We start from the raw sequence: 24629 nt of genomic DNA, 5'->3' as shown, positions 1-24629 counted from the left end.
AACATAATTTCCTTGCATATTGTTTTCCTAGAGGCTTGGTACCAGATTTTTATTGTCTGTGGCTCTTCGGTATTTGGTTGTTCATTGGCTAGAATAATTTACACTTAGTGGTTGATAGACATTTGGTTGTGTCCTAAAAAAATCTTTTCAATTGATTTACCTTGTTCACCATTGCAAACTGATTAAAGAAGCATCGATATTGCAATAATATAGTGGATGAATCAGTTATCTCGTATATTCTCCGTTTGTATGCTTGTAAGTTCAGTCATAGACTATTTTTGTGCTTCTCACAATAGTGGTCTGTTGTTAACAGTTTGTCATCCTGTAGAGGGAAGCATACAGATGAATGGAGACACATGCCAGCATTAAACAACATGAGATGTCATCTCGTGTTACCTATCTTCTGGCACATTTTTAACATACAAATTTCACAACATTAACTTAGTTTTCAATGCTCATTTGTTTTGTTTGTCATTTTGCACTAATTCGCTCAGAAGGAGCCACTAATGTGCATAGCTAATCGAATAACAGAATGTCTTGCTATCGCCTTTGAAATTTCAACTACACTAAAACTTTCCATTAGTTGAATCAAATTCTTAATCTGATGATCTGATCAACCAGTTCAATATCTGGTTGTGATAGAAGTTCTGCTGCAAGACTGGGAGATGGACCTCGGGGGTTAAAGGCTTGGACCTGATAATGGCAGGAACTTTGAAGAATTTAGCTCTGCCTCATCATTTTTCGCACCAAGTTTTATTATGCATTATGGGGTAAAACCCTCTGGTGGTTTATCATGTTTTCTTCTTGAATTTGATGGTTCATTTCATGTTAGTTTGAAGGGTTTTTTTCGATGCCTAATTACCTATGAGCATACACGAGTTCATGGGTAATTGCGTGTGAGGCATTTCTCTGGCACCACTCTTTTTTCTGCATTGGAGATTTGGTGTATCCCTCAAAAAAGATGTTCTTATGTTTTAATGGTTGCGAGATGTTGTAGATGGATGGTATAATGTCCAATGAATCATGTATTATCTCTATCTGACCATATCCCATATCGAGTTTTATTTTGTACTTAAAAAATCCCGTGCTTTAAATTTGGTGGTTCATATCTTTTTTTTTTTGCTGTTGAATGGGGCATTGTCTATTCAGGAGAGACAAAAGTTTATGGGTGATGCATGACTGAGGTATTTTTGTGACGACAGTCTTTTTCACCTTGGATATCTGATGCATCCTCTGTTGTTGATGTCTTTTGCCTCCCTAGAACTTCCTTTCAAAAGCTTTTTTTATTGGGTTTAATGGGCGAGAGATGAGATGATGAACGAGATTAATTTTCCTATTGGTTTGATTGGACCATATGATGGCCTAAATGTTGAACTGAATCTGATCATTCTCTTGTTTCCGCCAAAAAATGATAAGTATGTTGCTAGTTTTGTTCTTGGTAGAGTAATTTCATTTATTAGATAGACCGACTAGTTTCAGAACTTTGATTGGCCTTGGAGAAAGTTTTGCTTCCGCTCCTTGCAGCTAACATTAGGTACTGTTCTGCAGCATGTTCTGCAGCAGATACTTAGTTTATATTGGCAATTTCCTTTATGAGATTATGTTTCTGCTTTTGCAAGTTTTCTTATGGCTCTCATTATGCATATACCATGTTGGCGTTCCCATGGCACGCAGTTCTAAAACTCCTCTCACATTTATGGTATCATTGCAATAACTGACAACTATAGATATGGTCAGTTGCCAAATAATCATTTGGCCTTTCTATTACTAAAGTTGAAATTTATAATTGTTAGCTGATATCCTGGTCTTAGTGTTCATATTGCTTCTGTTGGTATAAAGACATGCTGTTGGTTTGGTCTAGAATTAATAAGGCTCTCTAGTCTTGCACTTTCCTATGATCATATTCATGCTCCTGTGCATGTGTTGTATCTTCTTAATCTTGCGTAGTTGATAAAATTAGTATCTTTGCATGCCCCGTGCATGACTAAATAGTCGGTTTTGTTTATAACTAATTATCCTAGTGTAATTATGTACTTTATTTGGCACATTTTGTTATCTAATATATGGTTGTTTAGCTAGAGTAAGTGCTTAGCTTCTAAACTGATGAACTTCCATGTTATTGTTGTTGGTAGATATATTTGCCTGTAGCATGTGTAGGTGTTGCCATATTATTTCGGTGTTTATTTAAATCTAACAAGGATATCTAATTCCATAGTGCATGTTTGTGGGTCCACCGGCTCCCTCGTTGACTAGCTAGCCTCTAGCTTCTCACACAGGTTGGCACTTTGTTTCGCTCTTACCTGGACATTCCGACTTTAAATAGTCGGTGGAATACCCTTGCCTCTCACAACGTCCTTCACACCCCCTACTCCAGATTCGAATCTACACAGAAAAGAGAGATGCATTCGCAAAAGATAGAAAGAGGCGGTTAGGGTTGGCCCTTCCACCATCAGGGACGGATCGCCGCCAGCGGGCTCTGTTGCCTCTCCTACGTGGGAAACGAGCCAAGCCTAACCCGCTCAAGATCTTCCCTGAGTTCGCCTGCTGTCAACGAGTGGGTCTACGATGTCCCCGCCTAGCAGCAACTTGGAAGACATGCTTCACAATTCATGAGACGGTGGAAAGCTTCCTCAACTCCAACCTCTCTCTAGCAGCAAGGTGAAGCCATCTCTTCTGTGTGGTTCTCTTTCCTATCTTATGTAACATCATCTTTTATTTTATGTTAAGTTCCACATTACATGTGTTGCTTTGTGATGCACAATCTTATTTCTGTCGATATTTGGTGCATGATTGCAATGCATGTACATGTGTCTAGCTATTGTCTACTTTGTTTGCACAAGTGTGAGGGGTTCGGTTCAAAAACGTTTGATATTTATTTAGCTGTAGTTATGCAAGCCTATAACCGTTTCTTTTGTCACATGGTTTGAGCAACAACCAGTAGGTAAATTTTTTTTTCCATAAAATAGGTATAGATTACTTGATATTGAATCCAAAGTTTGGCTTCGCAATCACACTATTGTGACAACTAGTATCACAGAAAACTTTAGTCTGTTTATTGGAACAGCACTTACCACACAGAAATATAAATTCATTTTTTTGGATGGAAAGCTTATAGATAAAAGTATGATTTTTTATGAGCTCTCATAGAATACAATTACCTCAGCAAGTACAACCCCTAAAAGTGATCATGTTACCTTCAGAAAACAAGAGTCTGGATTATCAGTAAACTTCTCCTAGTGATCCTTGAATGTCACCATATCTTACACTGCACTGCCAAACATTGTTCAACCTTAACATATGTATTAATTACGGGATTTAACCATGCAAGGTTTATTGTAAAATGACAAAATAGTATGAGAGAAACTTGGTTTCTTTTTTTGCTTGAAACTTCAAAGATTGCTCCCAAATTAATATGAACCATAGTTTCGCATAATCTGAGGGTTATTACTACAATTACCTCTTGTCTTTGTGAAGGTTGGAGACTAATTTTATTGCCTTAGATACATTTTTTCATGTGACTGAGATGTGGATTATAAATCCTAGAGATCACATTGAGTGCAGATAAGGCTGACACTTCTGTACGAAGATACACTTGTAGCAGTGGCTTGTTCTGAAGAATTATATCCTCTTTGCCATGGGATACCTCTTGGGGGTGGTGTGCTAAACAATTTTATGCTCTTTTGCAGTATTATATGTTCAACGAAGTTGTGAATGCCTTTCTCTCTTTATAGGTCAGACCTCAGAACTCGAATCAGATGCAACCATATTATGTAGTACTGCTGGTCAAGCGCCAAGGTCTGCTGGCATGAAGAAAAAACTGCTCCAGTCCTTAGCGGCATCATCAGGCTGTTCTCCCCTCCTTGGCATTGCTTGCGAGCTCACCACCAATATTTTCCCCTTGATTTCCTTACTTTTGATCATGTTGTTAGTGCATACTCCTTTTATAAACTGATTGGAACCAAAAGAAACCTTTTTTGCCGGGGGAGAAAGCTTTGGTTGTTGTCAAGTAATATATGGGCTAGAGTATTTATCTATGTAAATGTTTGAAGTCATGAGCCAGCATAATTGCTATTTATGTTTGATCATGCTTTTCATTTATTTAATAGATGCTTGAATAATTTAATCTCCATGTACAATATAATGATACTTTTTTTTGCTAAATGCGAAGTCCAGTCACGAGTTCGGAGTTCCTATCATACTGTTCTTTGAAACTAATTCCCTGGGGTATTTTATGATCTGTTGTTTGTACGATAAACGACAGGGATGACGAAATCCTCCGAAGCATCTTCATGCTGCTATTTGGCCTGGTGTATTTTCTAGCTTGGAGCGTCTGGGCAGTCGTTTGCTGTGTTCATTTCCCGCTGGTGGAGAAGAAGTAGGTGGATGTGGTGATCGAGGATGTGCCGAGCCGCACCCACACCGCGACCATCAAGTTAGTGCTCATGGAGGCCACGACCTCATTGAGGGCCCTGCCAAGAAGTTCGTGGTGGCCGTCTTCAAGGACAAGAGTTGAGGACACAAAGAAGCAGCTCAAGGGCAATGATGTTGGTGACCTAGCCTCTTCCATCTGGTCTGCAGGTATGGTACCTCCTTCTGCATCTCTTTTGTACATTGTTTTCACACACTTGGTCACCTTAGAAATTTGATGGCAACTGGATTATCGAGACTGGTGAAAATATCTTGGCGATTGTTATATATGTTTGCACTATGGTTAAGACTTATGAAGGTTAGTGCAGTCATAATGACCGAAGACTTGAGTTCTGTTTACTCACTTATTTGTAAATATTTTATCTGGGTGACACTGGCATATTAACGAAGATCTCCTGACTTGATGAATTATATTCGGCTGGAGCTCACCAGCTGCCACGTGTACTTCGGGTTCTTGTTGGAGCTACAACTCGATTGCTTACATTTTTAGCTAGCACGAGAGATGTGTGCATCTTCTAGCTGAAGTTGGAGGTTTTTGTTACCTTTTTTACGGGTAGGTTGGAGGTTTTTGTTTCTAGGCGTGATGGTATTTCAGATTTTCGCAGCTCATTAGGCTATAGATTACAGCAAGCATGGTAGCTCCAGTAACGTGATGTTTGTATAATTTTTTACTGCTGAAATGAAGTGATGCATAGTAGAATGAAGCAACTACTTCCTAATGAGACACACAAGAGCACATAAAAACATACTGGGTATGCACTGATGGCAACTAGTCATAATCATGTGATTTTATTTGGAAGTGTTCCTTTGTAAATATGCATAATTGAATAAAGTCATCTTAAACTAGTCTGATTTTGGACAAAAGGTGCTGTCAATATCGAAATAAGTCTTATGTTGGAATGACCTTCCATGAACCATTGAGCCTATTCTTTTGCCTTGCTGACAATGTGAGCTCAGTAGTACTATTTCTTGTCATTTGGTTTGGTTGTGTTGAGGTGTTTTACTCATTGATTTGCACAACAGAAGGTGAAACTCTAGCTGCAAAACACCTGGTTAATATGAAGTGTTGTCAGTCTAATGCTTGAAATCTGGTGGAAACAGGTTCGGAGGTAGTAGTACCATCTTCCAACTATTGACTTAGCTAATGTGGAGCAGTGCAAGGTGGTGCTTGAAGGAGCAGTGGAAGGAGGTGTTGGGCACACACAACCTGGACATGTTGGAGAAGATGAAGCCTAAGATAGTACATGCTGTGGATGATATGCTCCTCAGGAAGTTTAGCAACCCGGACTACCTGTTGCTGAGCTCTCAGGCCAGCTGTATGTGTTGTTGGACTGCCATAGCTGAATGATGGAGGAAGGGAAAACAGGAGAGTGTGAGAGATCCATGTACTACTAATACTGAGTTTTGTGTGCCAAACTGAGAGAATTAACGTTTCATAATGCTGAGAGATGAGATGCACGTAGTGCTGGGTTTTCTTTTCATTCTTGCATGTTGTGTTGCGGCAATATAGACACCTTCTTGACTCCCTGTAACATAAATATATTGTATTTCGTGTCAAGCTGACACCTGCTTGCTAGCATTTGTTGTGTACGAAGCTTTGCTCCCGTTTTGCTATATCAACAATTATAAAATCAAAAGTATTAATTACATTGTTGTTTTGAACTTTGCTCCCAATAACATGGAATTGGTACTGACATGGAGTCGAGTATTAAAACTGAAACAGTCAACGAGCAATATCTTAGCTACTGTATATGCTGCAGCCAACGTGAACTAGCAACCATGATAGCATTAGAGAATAGGAACAAACAAGATGTCTCATTTACTTCCAATAATATAATTTTTTGTGACATAATTTTTATTTTATTGACCAACTTTATAGTAGAATACTTTTCTTCAATATTAAGTCAATTATTAAATTAGAAAAAACATGTGTATGCAGGACAAAATTGATCAATTAAACTGGAATGGGTGAATGGATTTAGTGGTATTCAGCCCGGCCGGCGTGAATCGAAATCTATCCAGTTTTGTGAATCGTATAGGCATTGAACGAGTGGCGTGTCATGTCACTAATTAATTCACGAAATCTATCCAGTTTTGTGATACGTATGGTGCGCGCCTTCCCCTATTACTGGAACCTATCGATCCGTAAATTTGGTATGGGAAAAAATTATGGAAGGTGAGTTATTAGTCATCGGTAATTAATCCAGGAAGGAGAAGTTTCACCTACCATGTCCACGTCACTGATCCGTGGCTGTCAAATCTGATCCGTCTATCAGTGCTTCCCTTCAAGCAAATCAAGGGTGGTAGGTGGGAAGTGTATCAGCGCTGAGCAAATCAAAATCAAGGAACGTAAGTGGGAAAATTTAGCGGGAGCTTTGAATCCTTTAGCGAAAATTTAGCCCCTAATATCATGACCTCCCTCGACTCTATATATACAACGAGGGGTGCAAGCTAACGCGTGCGTCGTGTGTGACGACTTAGACTTTGACTCTTGCTCGGAGAGGAGAGGAGAGGAGAGGAGAGGAGAGGAGACGGCACTCTCTGTCCTCGTGATCCGCGAGGCTAGTCATCTGATCTCCGTTCGCCCGGCCGCGGGCAAAGTCTTCTCCGGATGGAGATCCCGCAACAGGTATACTTGAGTTTTTCTTGCCCCATGGTGGGCTGCATGGGTTGATTTGTGGAGGATTATTTATCGCTGTTGACGTCTTTAGATGCATGGTTTGTGGAGGACGATGTCCATCATCGTCGTCAGATCGAGTTGCCTCACCTCGCCGGTCCGTTTCTCTTGGCCCGATCCGATCTCCGTTGGTCCGGCCGCACGCAGGTGATGGCTTCTCCGAATGAATCCCGCGACAGGTATGTCACTTGAGTTTTTCTTCCCTGGTTGTTTGCATGGGTTGATGCTCCATTGATGAAAAGGATTATTTTACCGGCCCTTTGGATCATTAGTTTAATGTTGCCATCCGATCTCAAGTGCGCGAGGCTAGTTATCTGGTCCATCCGATCTCCGTTCGCCCGGCCGCGGGCAAAGTCTTTCCGGATGGAGATCCTTCAACAGGTATACGTCCGATATGTTACTTGAGTATTTCATGCCCCATAGTTGGCTACATGTGTTGATTTGTGGAGGATTATTTATCGCTGTTGACTTCTTTGGATGCATGGTTTGTGGAGGACACTCTCCATCCTCGTGGTCTGATCGAGTTGCCTGCCTCACATTGCCGATCTGTTTATGTTGGTGGATCCGATCTGCGCAGGTGATGGCTTCTCCGGATGAATCCGTCCCGCGGTAGGTATGTCACTTGACTTAGCGCGCTCTTCCCCTCTCACGGTCGATTTGCTTTCTTCTCACCTGATAAGTCGTGGTCCATGTGAGGCGCAGTTGTAGGCGCGCGGTGGTTTTCATCGTCGATCTGAGGCTGGCTGTGAGCTATTATTCACCCAGGAGGTATATATGCATGCACGCGCGCGCATTATGTGTTCCATGATATGTAAATCTCTTCGGTTGGTTTCATTGCCCTGTTTGATCTATTGACGGCCTGACCGTGCTCTGACTTCGACAACTCCGAAGCTCCACGTGATGATCATGAACTGTGCTGTTATGCTCGGCTCTTCTTGTTGCCATGCATGAACAAAGTCTCCAACAAGTAAGGAACATTTTCTGTTGGAGACTACTAAGAGCATCTTCAGTCAGACAGTCACGGTTCAATAGGTTGTCCGACGCTCTCAGTTCATTTGAATAGTTGAGGGTAAATGGACAAATACTACTGATTTTAGGGGTAAATGGGCCAAATACTACTAATTTTTGGCTAAAATTTTCATGGGCTGGGGGCGGTGGCCCCTGAACTACATATAGCTCCGTCTCTGCACTTGGGCTTAACTGTTTGCCTACTTCCGGTCAACCGGCGCTAATGGACACATAGCTTTCCCAGGAGCGGCGCAGTTTTCCCAGGCGCGCATTTATGCGTCTCGTTGGCGTTAATGCGAGCCACTGCCTGTCGACTGCCTCCGGCGCATAAAAGGTTCCCTGCATATCGGCCATCTTCATAATCGCCGCTCTTTCCGCCGATGCTCTCTCCCTCGCAAACCCAAGCACCCGCCCACCTAAAAGATCCATGCCGCCATGTCGAGAACCGCCATCCCACACGTGCCGCCACCAACGACTTTGGGAGAGGAAGCCTCACTGTCGATGAAGCTTGGGCATTGTATGACGCGCGGTACCTAGTATCACCCAACATGAGGCTACCCAGCGGCGGCGGCAGGAGGAAGGCCTCCAATGGCGGTGGTTCAAGGAGATCCGCGACCAGCGCCGCCGCCTGTCATCGGAAGTGTGCGCGGATCCAATCTAGACGACGCCAGGTGGTCATACTTCTTCGATGCACATCGGCGGGGGACATGCAGCGGCTCGACGGCCTCATTGGCCCACCAACCTTGCAGAATGTGGAGGGGTGCCACATCTTCTTGGAGTGTCTGGCCACACGCTAGCGTCCGTCGCTGAGGGGATCCGACGCGGCGATTCGCATCTAGAATACCCTCCATCACCGCCGTTGTCACCACCACTAGCTACGTAGTGGGCCTGGAGAGGTGCGTCGTCCCACCACTCATGGTCGTAGGCCGGCCCTAGTGGCGACGTGACGGAGGAGCCCACCGATGACGATGACCGCGGGAAGAACGAGGTCACTGACAACGACTGTCGGTAACTCGGGTAGTACTATCGCGGTGGCTGCCGCGGTCGCTATAAGATTTAGGTTTAGATAAATTTCATTCAAACTTTATAAATATAATCAAATTTGAATGAAATTTTCAATTACCGTTAGGATTTAATTTTCAACTATCTGTTTGGGGATGCAACTGGAGAAGCTGTAATAACTGCAGAATGGAGCATGAGAATCAAACATGTACTTTTTGCTTCAGTATCCCTCTCTCGAAACTTCGGCATCTGTGGACGACCAGGGTCTATAGAACCACAAATAGAAGGACACCTTGGATATATAGTAATATCTCGTACCTAATCCTTGAATCTACAATTTATGACTAGCACAAATCACAAGTAATCCAACGCTTATGCAACTCATGTTGCAATCACGAAAGAATCCAACGATTCCTCACATGCAACTACTCAGTAGAAAATATGAGTTGCAACCAATGCTATAACTCATATTAGCACAAATCATGATACAAACATATGGGTCTAGTAGTCAACTGAAAATTAAGTCGATTGAGAATTAGCAAAGCTATACAGAGTAGTAGTAGTTTTCATTTCCATATCTTTCGTGTGATCATCGACGACACGGTGGAGAAACTGAAATCATCAAAGTCAACGAGCCGTAAGAATGAGCAGATACATTCACATTGTACGGGCAAGGTAACAAAGTCAAACAAACACTTGTCGTCCAGCTACATCACCATCACAAACTAATTCAGTACCATGCCACTGCAAACCGTTTGGTTTTCAGTCATCACTCACTCCTGCAGAGTCGGAGACGTTGGCTGGAGCTTGGCGTCGAGCACGTCGGAGCAGATGGCTCCCATGGCGCGGTAGAATGCGGCGAGGCTGGAGAGCTGCGCGGCCGACATCTTCGCCATGAGCGCCCGCGCCGCCGCCTCCCGGTCCTCGCTCACCTTCAGCCTGCTGTTGAGGTACCCGGACGCGTTCCGCACCGTCGCGCCCATCTGCTTCAGCCGCTTCTCCTGCTGCGAGCTCAGGGCTGCCGCCGCCGTCTCGAGGAACTCGGCCCCCGCGTCGAGGTCCCGCCGCTCTGCCTCTGCCGGCTTTGCATCTCCGGCGCCCAAGTACATGTTCTTGGCCAGGGAGAAGCTCCGGACGAGCACCTTGCGCTGCTTCTCCATGTCATGGCTCAGTTTTGGCACTGCTGCGGTGACCGCGCTCCGGCCGCGCGTGACCGCGCTCCGGCCGCGCGTGACCACGTCCTGGAAACGTCTCACCGCGGCGAGCTTCGCCTGGTACGCGACCACGGCGCGGACGAACTCCCGGTACGCCTTGGCGCAGCCGGGGTAGTCGAACTCGTCGGAGCCCGCCTTGCGCATGCGCTCCGGGTGGAACTGGAGGCCCATGATGAACTTGCCCTCGTCGGGGCTGTACGAGTCGGGGTCGTAGAACCCCTCCACCAGCCCGTCCGGCGCGAACGCCATCGGCACGAACCGCTCCGCCAGCCGTCGCACGCCCTGGTGGTGGTAGCTGTTCACCATCATCTCCAGAATCGTGGTTTTTCGCATCAGGGGTTTCGCGACGGAGGCTTTAAGTAGGCGGAAGGGCAGAGTCGGGGGCCTGACGAGGGGCCCACACCACAGGGCGGCGCGGGCCCCCCCTGGCCGCGCCGCCATGTGGTGTCGCCACCTCGTGGCCCCACTTCGTATGCTCTTCGGTCTTCTGGAAGGTTCGTGGCGAAATAGGCCCCCGGGTCTTGATTTCGTCCAATTCCGAGAATATTTCGTTACTAGGATTTCGAAACCAAAAACAGCGAGAAAACGAGAACCGGCACTTCGGCATCTTGTTAATAGGTTAGTTCCGGAAAATGCACGAATATGACATAAAGTGTGCATAAAACATGTAGGTATCATCAATAATATGGCATAGAACATAATAAATTATCGATACGTCGGAGACGTATCAAGCATCCCCAAGCTTAGTTCGCTCGTCCCGAGCGAGGTAAAACGATAACAAAGATAATTTCCGAAGTGATATGCCATCATAACCTTGATCATACTATTTGTAAACATATGTAGTGAATGCAGCGATCAAAACAATGGTAATGTCATGAGTAAACAAGTGAATCATAAAGCAAAGACTTTTCATGAATAGTACTTCAAGACAAGTATAATGAGTCTTGCATAAGAGTTAACTCATAAAGCAATAAATCAAAGTAAAGGTATTGAAGCAACACAAAGGAAGATTAAGTTTCAGCGGTTGCTTTCAACTTGTAACATGTATATCTCATGGATAATTGTCAACATAGAGTAATATAACAAGTACAATATGCAAATATGTAGGAATCAATGCACAGTTCACACAAGTGTTTGCTTCCTGAGGTGGAGAGAGATAGGTGAACTGACTCAACATAAAAGTAAAAAAGAATGGTCCTTCAAAGAGGAAAGCATCGATTGCTATATTTGTGCTAGAGATTTTATTTTGAAAACATGAAACAATTTTGTCAACGGTAGTAATAAAGTATATGAGTTATGTACATTATATCTTACAAGTTGCAAGCCTCATGCATAGTATACTAATAGTGCCCGCACCTTGTCCTAATTAGCTTGGACTACCGGATCTTTGCAATGCACATGTTTTAACCAAGTGTCACAATGGGGTACCTCCATGCCGCCTGTACAAAGGTCTAAGGAGAAAGCTCGCATTTTGGATTTCTCGCTTTTGATTATTCTCAACTTAGACATCCATACCGGGACAACATGGACAACAGATAATGGACTCCTCTTTAATGCATAAGCATGTGGCAACAATTATTATTCTCATATGAGATTGAGGATATGTGTCCAAAACTGAAACTTCCACCATGAATCATGGCTTTAGTTAGCGGCCCAAAGTTCTTCTCTAACAATATGCATGCTCCAACCATAAAGGTGGTAGATCTCTCTTACTTCGAGACAAGACGGACATGCATAGCAACTCACATGATATTCAACAAAGAATAGTTGATGGCGTCCCCGAAGCATGGTTATCGCACAACAAGCAACTTAATAAGAGATAAAGTGCATAAGTACATATTCAATACCACAATAGTTTTTAAGCTATTTGTCCCATGAGCTATATATTGCAAAGGTGAATGATGGAATTTTAAAGGTAGCACTCAAGCAATTTACTTTGGAATGGCGGATAAATACCATGTAGTAGGTAGGTATGGTGGACACAAATGGCATAGTGGTTGGCTCAAGTATTTTGGATGCATGAGAAGTATTCCCTCTCGATACAAGGTTTAGGCTAGCAAGGTTATTTGAAAAAAACACAAGGATGAACGGTACAGCAAAACTCACATAAAAGACATACTGTAAACATTGTAAGACTCCATACCGTCTTCCTTGTTGTTCAAAACTCAATACTAGAAATTATCTAGACTCTAGAGAAACCAAATATGCAAACCAAATTAGCAAGCTCTAAGTGTTTCTTCATTAATGGGTGCAAGGTATATGATGCAAGAGCTTAAACATGAGCACAACAATTGCCAAGTATCAAATTATCCAAGACATTTTAGAGGTACTACATGTAGCATTTTCCAATTCCAACCATATAACAATTTAACGAAGAAGAAACTTCGCCATGAATACTATGAGTAGAGCCTAAGGACATATTTGTCCATATGCTACAGCGGAGCGTGTCTCTCTCCCATAAAGTGAATTCTAGGATCCATTTTATTCAAACAAAACAAAAAAACAAAAACAAACCGACGCTCCAAGCAAAGTACATAAGATGTGACGGAATAAAAATATAGTTTCAGGGGAGGAACCTGATAATGTTGTCGATGAAGAAGGGGATGCCTTGGGCATCCCCAAGCTTAGACGCTTGAGTCTTCTTAAAATATGCAGGGGTGAACCATCGGGGCATCCCCAAGCTTAGAGCTTTCACTCTCCTTGATCATATTGCATCATACTCCTCTCTTGATCCTTGAAAACTTCCTCCACACCAAACTCGAAACAACTCATTAGAGGGTTAGTGCATAATAAAAATTAACATGTTCAGAGGTGACACAATCATTCTTAACACTTCTGGACATTGCATAAAACTACTGGACATTAATGGATCAAAGAAATTCATCCAACATAGCAAAAGAGGCAATGCGAAATAAAAAGGCAGAATCTGTCAAAACAGAACAATCCGTAAAGATGGATTTTATTAGGCCACCAGACTTGCTCAAATGAAAATGCTCAAATTGAATGAAAGTTGCGTACATATCTGAGGATCATGCACGTAAATTGGCTTAATTTTCTGAGCTACCTACAGGGAGGTAGACCCAGATTCGTGACAGCAAAGAAATCTGGAACTGCGCAGTAATCCAAATCTAGTACTTACTTTACTATCAAAGACTTTACTTGGCACAACAAAACTCAAAACTAAGATAAGGAGAGGTTGCTACAGTAGTAAACAACTTCCAAGACACAAATATAAAACAAAAATACTGGAGTAAAAACATGGGTTGTCTCCCATAAGCACTTTTCTTTAACGCCTTTCAGCTAGGCGCAGAAAGTGTAACTCAAGTAACATCAAAGGGTGGTGCACCTACAGCGGGGTTTGGAGTTTTCTCAACCATGCATATTATATTGGATACATAAGTTTCAGCGTCTCCATTTTCATTAGTCTTGGGCTTGCTACTCTCATCAAACAAATTTTCAGGAACAAGCCAAGCATAGTTATTTTCTAGTGCATCATTCATAGCTAGGAGTTTACATGGTATTGGTGCTTTGATCTCCCCACCATCATTAGCATTATTAGTGTACCTTATCCTATCCATATCCATTTTTTCAAGGAGACCAACAAAATTAGTATGAGAACCAAGCATATTAAATTTAGCGAAGACCTTTCTAGCCTCTCTTGCTAGACCACCAAATTCTCTAAGAAGGGTTTCTAAAACAAAATCTTTCTTTTCCCCTCTTCCAAATCACCAAGTGTAAGAAACATGTGTTGGATTATAGGATTGAGATTAACAAATTTAGTTTCCAACAGGCGAACTAAAGCAGCAGCAGCAACTTCATAAGTAGGAGCAAGTTCTACCAAGTGTCTATCTTCAAAATCTTCAACGGTACTAACATGGGTGAAAAATTCTTCTATATTGTTCCTCCCAGTTATAGACCCTTGTCCTACCGGTATGTTTTTTGCGGTAAAATTAAAAGGAAACATGATGAATCAAGTAAAGTAAATGCAAGTAACTAATTTTTTTGTGTTTTTGATATAGAGTGCAAGATAGTAAATAAAGTAAAGCTAGCAACTAAATTTTTTTTTTGATATAATGCAGCAAACAAAGTAGTAAATAAAATAAAGCAAGACAAAAACAAAGTAAAGAGATTGAGAAGTGGAGACTCCCCTTGCAGCGTGTCTTGATCTCCCCGGCAACGGCGTCAGAAATTTGCTTGATGCGTGTAGTTGACACGTCCGTTGGGAACCCCAAGAGGAAGGTGTGATGCGCACAGCGGCAAGTTTCCCTCAGTAAGAAACCAAGGTTTAATCGAACCGAGTAGGAGTCAAGAAGCACGTTGAAGGTTGATGGCGGCGGGATGTAGTGCGGCGCAACACCGGAGATTCCGGCGCCAACGTGGAACCCGCACAACACAACCAAAGTACTTTGCCCCAACGAAACAGTGAGGTTGTCAATCTCACCGGCTTGCTCGTAACAAAGGATTAACCGTATTGTGTGGAAGATGATTGTTTGCGAGAGAAAACAAGTAAAACAAGTATTGCGACAGATTGGTATTTCAAGTATTAAAAGAATGGACCGGGGTCCACAGCTCACTAGAGGTGTCTCTCCCATAAGATAAAAGCATGTTGGGTGAACAAATTACAGTCGGGCAATTGACAAATAGAGAGAGCATAACAATGCACATACATGTCATGATAAGTATAGTGAGATTTAATTGGGCATTACGACAAAGTACATAGACCGCCATCCAACTGCATCTATGCCTAAAAAGTCCACCTTCAGGTTATCGTCCGAACCCCTTCCAGTATTAAGTTGCAAAGCAACAGACAATTGCATTAAGTATGGTGCGTAATGTAATCAACAACTACATCCTCGGACATAGCGCCAATGTTTTATCCCTAGTGGCAACAGCACAACACAACCTTAGAACTTTCGTCACATCGTCCCGGGTGTCAATGCAGGCATGAACCCACTATCGAGCATAAATACTCCCTCTTGGAGTTACTAGCATCAACTTGGCCGGAGCCTCTACTAATAACGGAGAGCATGCAAGATCATAAACAACACATATGAAATAACTTGATAATTAACATAACATGGTATTCTCTATCCATCGGATCCCGACAAACACAACATAGAGTATTACAGATAGATGATCTTGATCATGTTAGGCAGCTCACAAGATCCAACAATGAAGCACAATGAGAAGAAGACAACCATCTAGCTACTGCTATGGACCCGTAGTCCAGGGGTGAACTACTCACTCATCACTCCGGAGGCGACCATGGCGGTGTAGAGTCCTCCGGGAGATGAATCCCCTCTCCGGCAGGGTGCCGGAGGAGATCTCCGGAATCCCCCGAGATGGGATCGGCGGCGGCGGCGTCTCAGTAAGGTTTTCCGTATCGTGGTTTTTCGCATCAGGGGTTTCGCGACGGAGGCTTTAAGTAGGCGGAAGGGCAGAGTCGGGGGCCTGACGAGGGGCCCACACCACAGGGCGGCGTGGGCCCCCCTTGGCCGCGCCGCCATGTGGTGTCGCCACCTCGTGGCCCCACTTCGTATGCTCTTCGGTCTTCTGGAAGGTTCGTGGCGAAATAGGCCCCTGGGTCTTGATTTCGTCCAATTCCGAGAATATTTCGTTACTAGGATTTCTGAAACCAAAAACAGCAGAAAACGGGAACTGGCACTTCGGCATCTTGTTAATAGGTTAGTTCCAGAAAATGCACGAATATGACATAAAGTGTGCATAAAACATGTAGGTATCATCAATAATATGGCATAGAACATAAGAAATTATCGATACGTCTTCTTGGAGTGTCTGGCCACACGCTAGCGGCCGTCGCTGAGGGGATCCGACACGGCGATCCGCATCTAGAATACCCTCCATCACCGCCGTTGGCGCCACCACTAGCTACGCAGCGGGCCTGGAGAGGTGCGTCGTCCCACAACTCATGGTCGCAGGCCGGCCCTAGTGGCGACGTGACGGAGGAGCCCACCGATGACGTTGACCGCGGGAAGAACGAAGTCACTGACAACGACTGTCGGTAACTCGGGTACTACTATCGCGGTGGCTGCCGCGGTCGCTATAAGATTTAGGTTTAGATAAATTTCGTTCAAACTTTATAAATATAATTAAATTTGAATGAAATTTTCAATTACCGTTAGGATTTAATTTTCAACTATCTGGTTGGGGATGCGAGTGGAGAAGCTGTAATAACTGCAGAATGGAGCATGAGAATCAAACATGTACTTTTGCTTCAGTATCCCTCTCTCGAAACTTCGGCATCTGTGGACGACCAGGGTCTATAGAACCACAAATAGAAGGACACCTTGGATATATAGTAATATCTCGTACCTAATCCTTGAATCTACAATTTATGACTAGCACAAATCAGAAGTAATCCAACGCTTATGCAACTAATGTTGCAATCACGAAAGAATCCAACGATTCCTCATATGCAAATACTCAGTAGAAAATATGAGTTGCAACCAATGCTATAACTCATATTAGCACAAATCATGATACAAACATATGGGTCTAGTAGTCAACTGAAAATTAAGTCGATTGAGAATTAGCAAAGCTATACAGAGTACTAGTAGTTTTCATTTCCATCTTTCGTGTGATCATCGACGACACGGTGGAGAAACTGAAATCATCAAAGTCAACGAGCCGTAAGAATGAGAAGATACATTCACATTGTACGGGCAAGGTAACAAAGTCAAACAAACAAACACTTGTCGCGCGTCCAGCTACATCACCATCACAAACTAATTCAGTACCATGCCACTGCAAACCGTTTGGTTTTCAGTGATCACTCACTCCTGGAGAGTCGGAGACGTCGGCTGGAGCTTGGCGTCGAGCACGTCGGAGCAGATGTTTCCCATGGCGCGGTAGAATGCGGCGAGGCTGGAGAGCTGCGCGGCGGACATCTTGCCCATGAGCGCCCGCGCCGCCGCCTCCCGGTCCGCGCTCACCTTCAGCCTGCTGTTGAGGTACCCGGACGCGTTCCGCACCGTCGCGCCCATCTGCTTCAGCCGCTTCTCCTGCTGCGAGCTCAGGGCTGCCGCCGTTGTCTCCAGGAACTCGGCCCCCGCGTCGAGGTCGCGCCGCTCAGCCTCTGCCGGCTTTGTATCTCCGGCGCCGAAGTACATGTTCTTGGCCAGCGAGAAGCTCCGGACGAGCACCCTGCGCTGCTTCTCCAAGTCCTGGCTCAGCTTCGGCGCTACCGCCGCGGTGACCGCACCACGCGTGGCCACGTCCTGGAAGCGTCGCACCACGGCGAGCTTCGCCTGGTACGCGACCACGGCGCGGACGAACTCCCGGTAGGCCTTGGCGCAGCCGGGGTAGTCGAACTCATCGGAGCCCGCCTTGCGCATGCGCTCCGGGTGGAACTGCAACCCCATGATGAACTTGCCCTCGCCTGGGCTGTACGCATCCGGGTCATAAAACCCCTCCACCAGGCCGTCCGGCGCGAACGCCATCGGCACGAACCGCTCGGCCAGCCGCCGCACGCCCTGGTGGTGGTAGCTGTTCACCATCATCTCATCGCGCTCTTCGCCGCCGAGCGACTCCGCGAACCACTCTTGCAGCGGCGTGCCGGGGAGGACGCTCACCGGGTGCCGGTGCCCGTCGTAGTCGGCGTAGTCCATGTGGCACACGGCGGTGTTGGAGGCATGGGAAGGGAGCTCCTGGTCGACGTCCTGGTAGAGGGACCCGCCGCAGGCGACGTTGAGCACCTGCGAGCCGCGGCAGATGCCGAGGAACGGGATGCCGCGCTCGAGGCAGCGGCGTGCTAGGAGGAGCTCGATGGAGTCCTTCTCGTGGTCCACGGCGGCGTCGCTCGGGTGGAGCCGGCGCACGGCCTCCAGCTGGTCCGGCGTGAGGCCGTCGTTGTTATTGTCGGCGCCGTTGTCGTAGAGGGAGGGGTCGATGTCCTCGCCCTCGCAGAGTAACACGCCGTGGATGGGCTCGAAGGAGTCGAGCATGGTGTGCACGCCGGCCACCCGCGGCACGATCACCGGCACCGCGCCGTAGCCCACGATGAGGTCCAGGTGGTACTCGCCGACGAAGTCGACGAACTTGTTCTTGCGGACGGTGCGGCGGGAGACGATGAGCACGCGGGGGAGGACGCGAGAGAGATCAGGGGAGGGAGACATGGCCGGTGAGCTAGCTGCTGCCTGGTAGACTACGATCAGACTAACCAAGGAGATTTGACTTGGAGATCAATGGCTCTCTCTCTACGATCAGAAGTGTTTAACTATAGCTCTAGAGATCAATGGCCTGTGTGCTTGGATTTGTGTGGAGGTTGTATCTGGATGGAGGTATTTATAGAAGGACATCGGAAGTGGTATAGTAGCTGGATATCTGGATGGTGTGTCGATCTTATCACGAAATCGAATACGAATAATTTACTTCCAAAACTGAAGCGTATTACCATGCGCGGGAAGAGGAAACTTATTAGGCCGACGTCATTACCTACGACGTGTGTGTTTGGTGTGTAGTACAACTTAGTCTGGGCGCCGCGTGCAAGAGCCTCAAGTCAAAGGGGGCAAGTGCAATATTGCTACATGCCCCCAATTAAAATACTCCATCTGAGCCAAATTATTTGTCGCGGAACTAATTAATATACTCACTTCGATCTGCTTGTACCCCTTTGTTCGCGAGGGTATATCCTCATGCGATTAGGGTTCCTCTACCTCCCGCCGTCGGCCGCCTCCGATCTGGCCGCCTCGTCGGCTCTCGTCGGCGGGAGGGCTCCGATTCCCAGTTTTGGGGGCTTAGTTCCCCGTCTTTAGGGTTTTTGTTTGTAGGGGCGGCGTTCAGGTGGTGGTGTTGGCGCCTCGTGCAATAATATTCCCTCAGTTTCAACCCCATCTCGACGACGACGTCGAGAAGCTTGTGGGTGTGGTGTGGTCTTCGAGGATTTCGTCTGGTTGTGGGGATCTTCGGATCGTCAAGGAGCTTCATCGGCAATTCATCCTACTTCTTCGTCTCTTGGACGGATGTGGTCTCTTCGACCCGTTCGGCGACTTCCCGTCCGCAACCAACAACGTCAGGCCGACTCAGGAAGGAGCGGCGGCGCGCCGTCGACACGGTCTGGAGGTTGAAGCTGAAGGGCTTCTCAAGGATCTCGTTGTAATTTTCGATCCAAATTGGATGTTTGCGACAAGTAATATATATCGGTGACAGTACTGAATAAAATGCCATGATTCCCCACTGTTTGATGTGCTAACTCAACCGAGACCCCCACGGTGTAGAGCAGTGTGACATGGAGGCGAAGACATGGGTTCATTGTTCAAGGTTAGGGTATATGGTGTGGGGTTCATTGCACAAAGATGGTGCGCCATCATCGGAGAACTAATCAGTGGTAGGGAGTTGGTTAGAGACATAGAGGGAGTGACGGTCGGACCCATTGAAACTTGAAAGTGGATTGGCTAGTCCTTTTTCTTCGGTTCGAAATTGTGTTGGCAAGTGTAGCTTCACATGGTACATGAGGTCTTCAGTTTAAGTCCTGTCTTTCACAATTTATCTAAAAAAATACTATTATTGCCCCTCTAGGTCCACGTGTATTCCTTAACAGGACCAATGTGTCAACGTATGTTATCAGCCAATGTGTTGAATTGTATGATCAAAATTTATAACTGCCAAATAATCCATTACTTCCTCCCTACTACCAATGTTGTCCGTTAGCTCATGATCCCTTCAGGTTTTGGTCTGCATCGTTGGATCAACGATCAATTAACTCTCCTATATATCATGGTCTAAATTGCCATGGCACTGGCCTACAAATCCTATGTAACAAGTTTGGCGAGTTTGCTTCCTCACACTTTGTTTTGTTTCAATGGTTTTTCCACCTTGCACCACTTTCATTGCCACATTTGTGTCAGCTATGGCTCCGGCTTGCTGGAAACGTTAATTCGATGGTTAACCCTCGGTTCATTTCTACTTGAAGAAATCTTATCAACTGGGAAATAATAAATTTGCAAAAAAAATAAAATTTTGAGTTTGACCTATTCAAAGTTGTATTAGCGCAACGAACAAGGTTTATTAAAAAATTGCTTGATAAACTAATTTTGGCACAATATTTTAAGGAGAGCACAAACTCACCTTTTCAGTACTTTTAAACTGATGATGGCAGACATGGTTTCCTTGACTTGAGGCATCTTTTTGTTTGGAAATGATTCCCAAACGAATATCAGCTGGGAACATACTAAAAACATATTTATACTCTCGGAAGTTAGAGGACAGGAGGCATATGCTTAATTAGCAATAAGCATGTACCATACATCTTCCGTCACTTAATTTTGACAGATTAGTAGCAAAATTTAACCGAACTTTGATCAATTTCGTGAGTAGCGAGAGTACTGGTTTTCTCTTTCCCGTGTTGTGCTGACACGTATATTTGATCGTTATTCTGGGGAGGCCAGTGACATGATGCTGATGTGTACGTTCAAGGGGCGTACGTGCTCGTCTTTACACGTGAAGAACCCGTCCAACTACTCAACGTATCGTCAGACATGGATTTATGGTTTCGGTATATTATGTAAAATGGTGTCCTGTTTCGGTAAATCGACTTTTTAATTGCATACGATCTTTGATGAAAAAAATTATATGAAAATGTATCCACGCGAAAAGTTACAATCAATTCCTTAAAATCAAAGAATAGGAGTTTATTCAGGTTTAAGATCTTGATGCAAAAAACAATTCAAAAAAAACAATATATAGCAGTGGCGCACCATGCCTTAGTGCACCACTGCTAATCCCACCTTTGAATTTCAAATCGGACGGCACATACCCCCATTACCCTCTTATCAACCTCCCTTCTTTCCTCCTCCACACATTCCTCCCCTCCTCTCCCCCATCATGTCCTCCTCTACTCCTCCATACTCTCCTCCTCATCTCCTCCTTCCACTCCTCCAACAACTCTTGCACTCTCCCTCCTCTTAGGCCTCCTCTCCTCCAAGCACTCCGGTGCCCCTCCCGGCCCCCCTCGACGGTCCTCTCCTCCATGCGCTCCTCTCCTCTCCATGCTCTCCTCTATCATCCATCCTCTCCTCTCCATCCTCTCACCATCCTCTAATTTGGAAAACAAAAATGAGGAAAAAAATGATGCTAGATGAACGGGATACATAATTCGAAAAAAAAACAAGCAAACAAAAAATCGCGAAAAATGGTGCTAGATCCAGATCTAGATCCAGAATATCAAAATTTTACAGGTGGCGCACCCTAAGAGCTAGTATTGACACACCAAGTGTTAGTAGTGGCGCACATCGCACCAAATTATGCGTCACTAGTAGTGACGCACCATTGTACGCCACTGCTAAACAAAAGTGGTGCATGACTGCTAGGCCTTTTCCTCATAGTGAAAATGGCTCGTTTCCTTCTAAATTGGCAGAAAGCCATAGAAAATACTAGAAATTCCCAGAAACGTAGCGTCATCAGCAGGTATGTAAACCATCGTACAAAAGTTGTCTACAATTTTTCTAGGTAGGGTTTTTTCACAAGATTGGATTCCACTTCTTGTAGCTGCTTAAAAAAAAACTCCGGTTTTAGCACTCAGAAAATGAAGAATGGATCTTTTGGGATACAAGTTGAAAATTTTCTTCATGAACAGTGTTCAGCATTCCTAGGTATGCACGTGTAAATAATATGGGTTCGTTTTGACAAACTATGTCATGGTTAAGGTCACGACCTAGCTCATTTGTCATGAAGTGTATGATTTTTAGGGAAAATGAGCTAGGTCGTGACCTTAGCATGGCGGAGCCTGCCGGAACAAGCCCATATTGCACACATGCGTGGTCTCGAACATCCTCCCTCCATCTCATTGCTTGGGATGCCAAAAAAAATTGCACAGTTATTGAGGTGAGAGCGGCATGAGAAAAATAATCGCTAAGTTTCCGCCTTTGCCCCATGCATGCTGGTGTGATTCACTCCTCTTATGCACGCACTAGACCCCAACGTTTCCGCTGGATCTCCTCGTTTCTCAGGCCACACGAATAGTTTCTTCGGGCCGTGGGTTAATGCGACTAGGTTTTGAGGGGGAACGGGAAAGGAGGGGCAAACTCAGGAGATTAGCGATCCACAACCACCAGCACCTTAAGCATCGAGGAAAAATCAAAAAATAAAATTGCGCCGTAAGCAATAAAATGGAGTGAGTACAATGTGGGCTTTATGATTTGGCTTTTTTCTAGTCACGAAAAACCCATTTTTCATTTTTCTGAGTGCCGAAATGGGATGTTTTTTGAAGCAGCTAGAAGAAACGCAATCTACAATCCTACGAAACATATGCACATAAATAGAAGACCACTTCTATATAACAATTCACAAACCTGATGCAGCTTTATGGTATTTTTTAAGTTGTTCTGCCGGTTTTACTGAAAACGGCCAGATATGAACTAAGTACCTTCTTTTCCCTTTGTTTCAGATTTTTTTTGGCCTGCGCGGGCGGTTTGGCCGAATGTTTTTTTGGACACTTGGCAAAGCCGGGCAGGTTGCCTAGTATTGTTTTACACTCGGCAAAGCAATGCTGGAAATTTTCCGAGTACCGAGTCTTTGCCGAGTGTCTTTTTGTTGATACTCGGCAAATCCTGTCTTTGTCCAGTTCCGAATGTAAAACACTCGGCAACGAGAAAAATACTTGGCAAACCAATCTCGTGTAATTAATTGCCAAAAAAGAATGTGCAGTTTTTGATTTCTCCTACCTTGTATACAACATTATCCATCGGATAATGCGGTTTCGAGAAGGCCTGATGCTGAGTAACATCGTTGGGAAAAAAATGACCGAAGGTGCGCATTGATTATTTGCCTTGGTAAGGCAACAAGAAGTCACTGACGTATAGCATGGACAGGCACCTAAATTAATACTGTACGTAACACTTGCTGGTCGCATATATATTAGCTTTGAACTAATCATGGTATAGAATCCTTTTAGGGGCGGCAAAAAACTTAAATTTTCTATTTCTCACCATGTTGTTTAAATGCCAAGCAAACAGTTAAATTGACGATGCCAAGCGAACATGATCATTTTTCATTTTTCTTCTTTCCATGGAACATACTATGGGGCTTTTGCCTATGTTTTTCTTGGACGATTAGTAGCACTATGTTGTTAGTATCCCCAAAGTAGGCATGTCGATGCGGTCCGCATCATCCAACTCGTATATCCCGAAAGAGCGCTCACCGTCTATGTCTAGTCGGCCGATGGAGAACCTCTCCCACGACCACAGTTGCAACAACAGTGGGCAGCTAAGAAGGCCAGACTTAGGGAAGACAAGTGTGCAAGCATTGCACATACCTCGGTACGTGGCTGCTAGAACCGCGGAACCCCAACTCCTAGGTGTGATGTCGTCGGTGCTTGTTGCTTCTGCCATCTCCCGCGCAATGGGGATGTAGCGCCTGCTGATGGTGGTCTGATGGTTCTCTATGAACATCACTTTCCCAAGCAGCCACAGTATGTACGCCTCGAGACTCCTACTGATATGTGCCTCACTCATCGGTTGTGTGAACCGTGCAACCTACAACGATGAAAATAAAAGATGTTAGTTATAACAACGCATTAACCATAAATAAATATGTTATAACAATGCATGAAACCTCGCGAGCGTACCTCGAAGTTGAGTAACCAGTCACACTTTGGGCCGTGGTCCTCACAGAGAAAAGTAGGCTGACCCTCACGAGTTCCCTCAAAACGTGCATCCATTTTTTCATCCCAGTCCATTGGTTCTACCAGCGGCCCTATGTGCCGACCCTCCAACAGTAGACCCAGTAAGAAAGACACATCCTGCAGAGTAGGAGCCATCTCTCCCCAGCGAAAGTGGAACGTGTGTGTCTCGGGCCTCCACCGATCCACCAGGCTGGTGAGCAGAGAGTGGTCGTACTGAAGGCGCTTGATCAGTGTGCCTCCTCGCTCACCGATGACCTCCGACCTAGTGGCCTCAACCAACCGCGCGAAAGGTAGAAGTCCAGCCCACTTCAACCTACAATTTCATATAAGAAAATAGTTAGTATGTGCATGCACTTCAAATTGAATACATCAAAAAAAATCCCACATACCTCTCAACACAACCAGGGTGCATATGCCAATTTTGATTAGCCCCGCGTGTCACTAGTGTGGGGAGGCTACCAAGGCTCACCTATAGCTTCGCCGCATGGTGCCCCTTCTCAACGTCCCTACTAAGCAACGATCTTTCTGCCATTTATGTCAACAACATATGGTAACATAGTTCAAAAATTACAAAACATAATACGAATATAACTTACAATAGCAAAGTAGTTACATACTTATTAGAAATTCATTATTCACTACATCAAGTTAAAGTAACATA

General features: G+C 44.9%; 2 protein-coding genes, 1 long non-coding RNA gene and 1 other non-coding gene across 6 annotated transcripts; 2 read left to right on the top strand and 2 right to left on the bottom strand.

Moving 5' to 3' along the window:
* Nucleotides 1-1138: 1138 nt before the first annotated feature.
* Nucleotides 1139-6004, top strand: LOC124660851. 3 transcript variants are annotated; one of them, XR_006989992.1, is made up of 5 exons: nucleotides 1139-1184; nucleotides 2216-2276; nucleotides 2375-2658; nucleotides 3732-4578; nucleotides 5530-6004. It is a non-coding gene; the product is annotated as an uncharacterized LOC124660851 (long non-coding RNA). The 3 variants fall into 3 exon arrangements; XR_006989993.1 differs by lacking the exon at nucleotides 1139-1184 and adding an exon at nucleotides 1563-1732; XR_006989991.1 differs by lacking the exon at nucleotides 1139-1184 and having other exon boundaries at nucleotides 1926-2276.
* Nucleotides 1305-1390, top strand: LOC124668857. The gene has a single exon (XR_006991927.1). It is a non-coding gene; the product is annotated as a small nucleolar RNA Z102/R77 (small nucleolar RNA).
* Nucleotides 6005-9888: 3884 nt separating the features above from the next.
* Nucleotides 9889-10638, bottom strand: LOC124668268 (putative glutamine amidotransferase GAT1_2.1). The gene has a single exon (XM_047205434.1). It carries the CDS (start codon nucleotides 10636-10638, stop codon nucleotides 9889-9891), a length of 750 nt encoding a protein of 249 aa, XP_047061390.1.
* A 6485-nt stretch (nucleotides 10639-17123) lies between these two features.
* LOC124668267 (putative glutamine amidotransferase GAT1_2.1) lies at nucleotides 17124-18583 on the bottom strand. The gene has a single exon (XM_047205433.1). The coding sequence runs from the start codon at nucleotides 18462-18464 to the stop codon at nucleotides 17124-17126; it is 1341 nt and encodes a 446-aa protein (XP_047061389.1). The 5' UTR covers nucleotides 18465-18583.
* Between the last annotated feature and the right edge of the window lie 6046 nt (nucleotides 18584-24629).

Source organism: Lolium rigidum, chromosome 6, assembly GCF_022539505.1.
Source record: "Lolium rigidum isolate FL_2022 chromosome 6, APGP_CSIRO_Lrig_0.1, whole genome shotgun sequence".
In the NCBI taxonomy this organism is placed as follows: Eukaryota; Viridiplantae; Streptophyta; class Magnoliopsida; order Poales; family Poaceae; genus Lolium; species Lolium rigidum.
The sequence above is the reverse complement of the archived record's forward strand: the minus strand, read 5'-3'. Positions and strand labels throughout refer to the sequence as shown.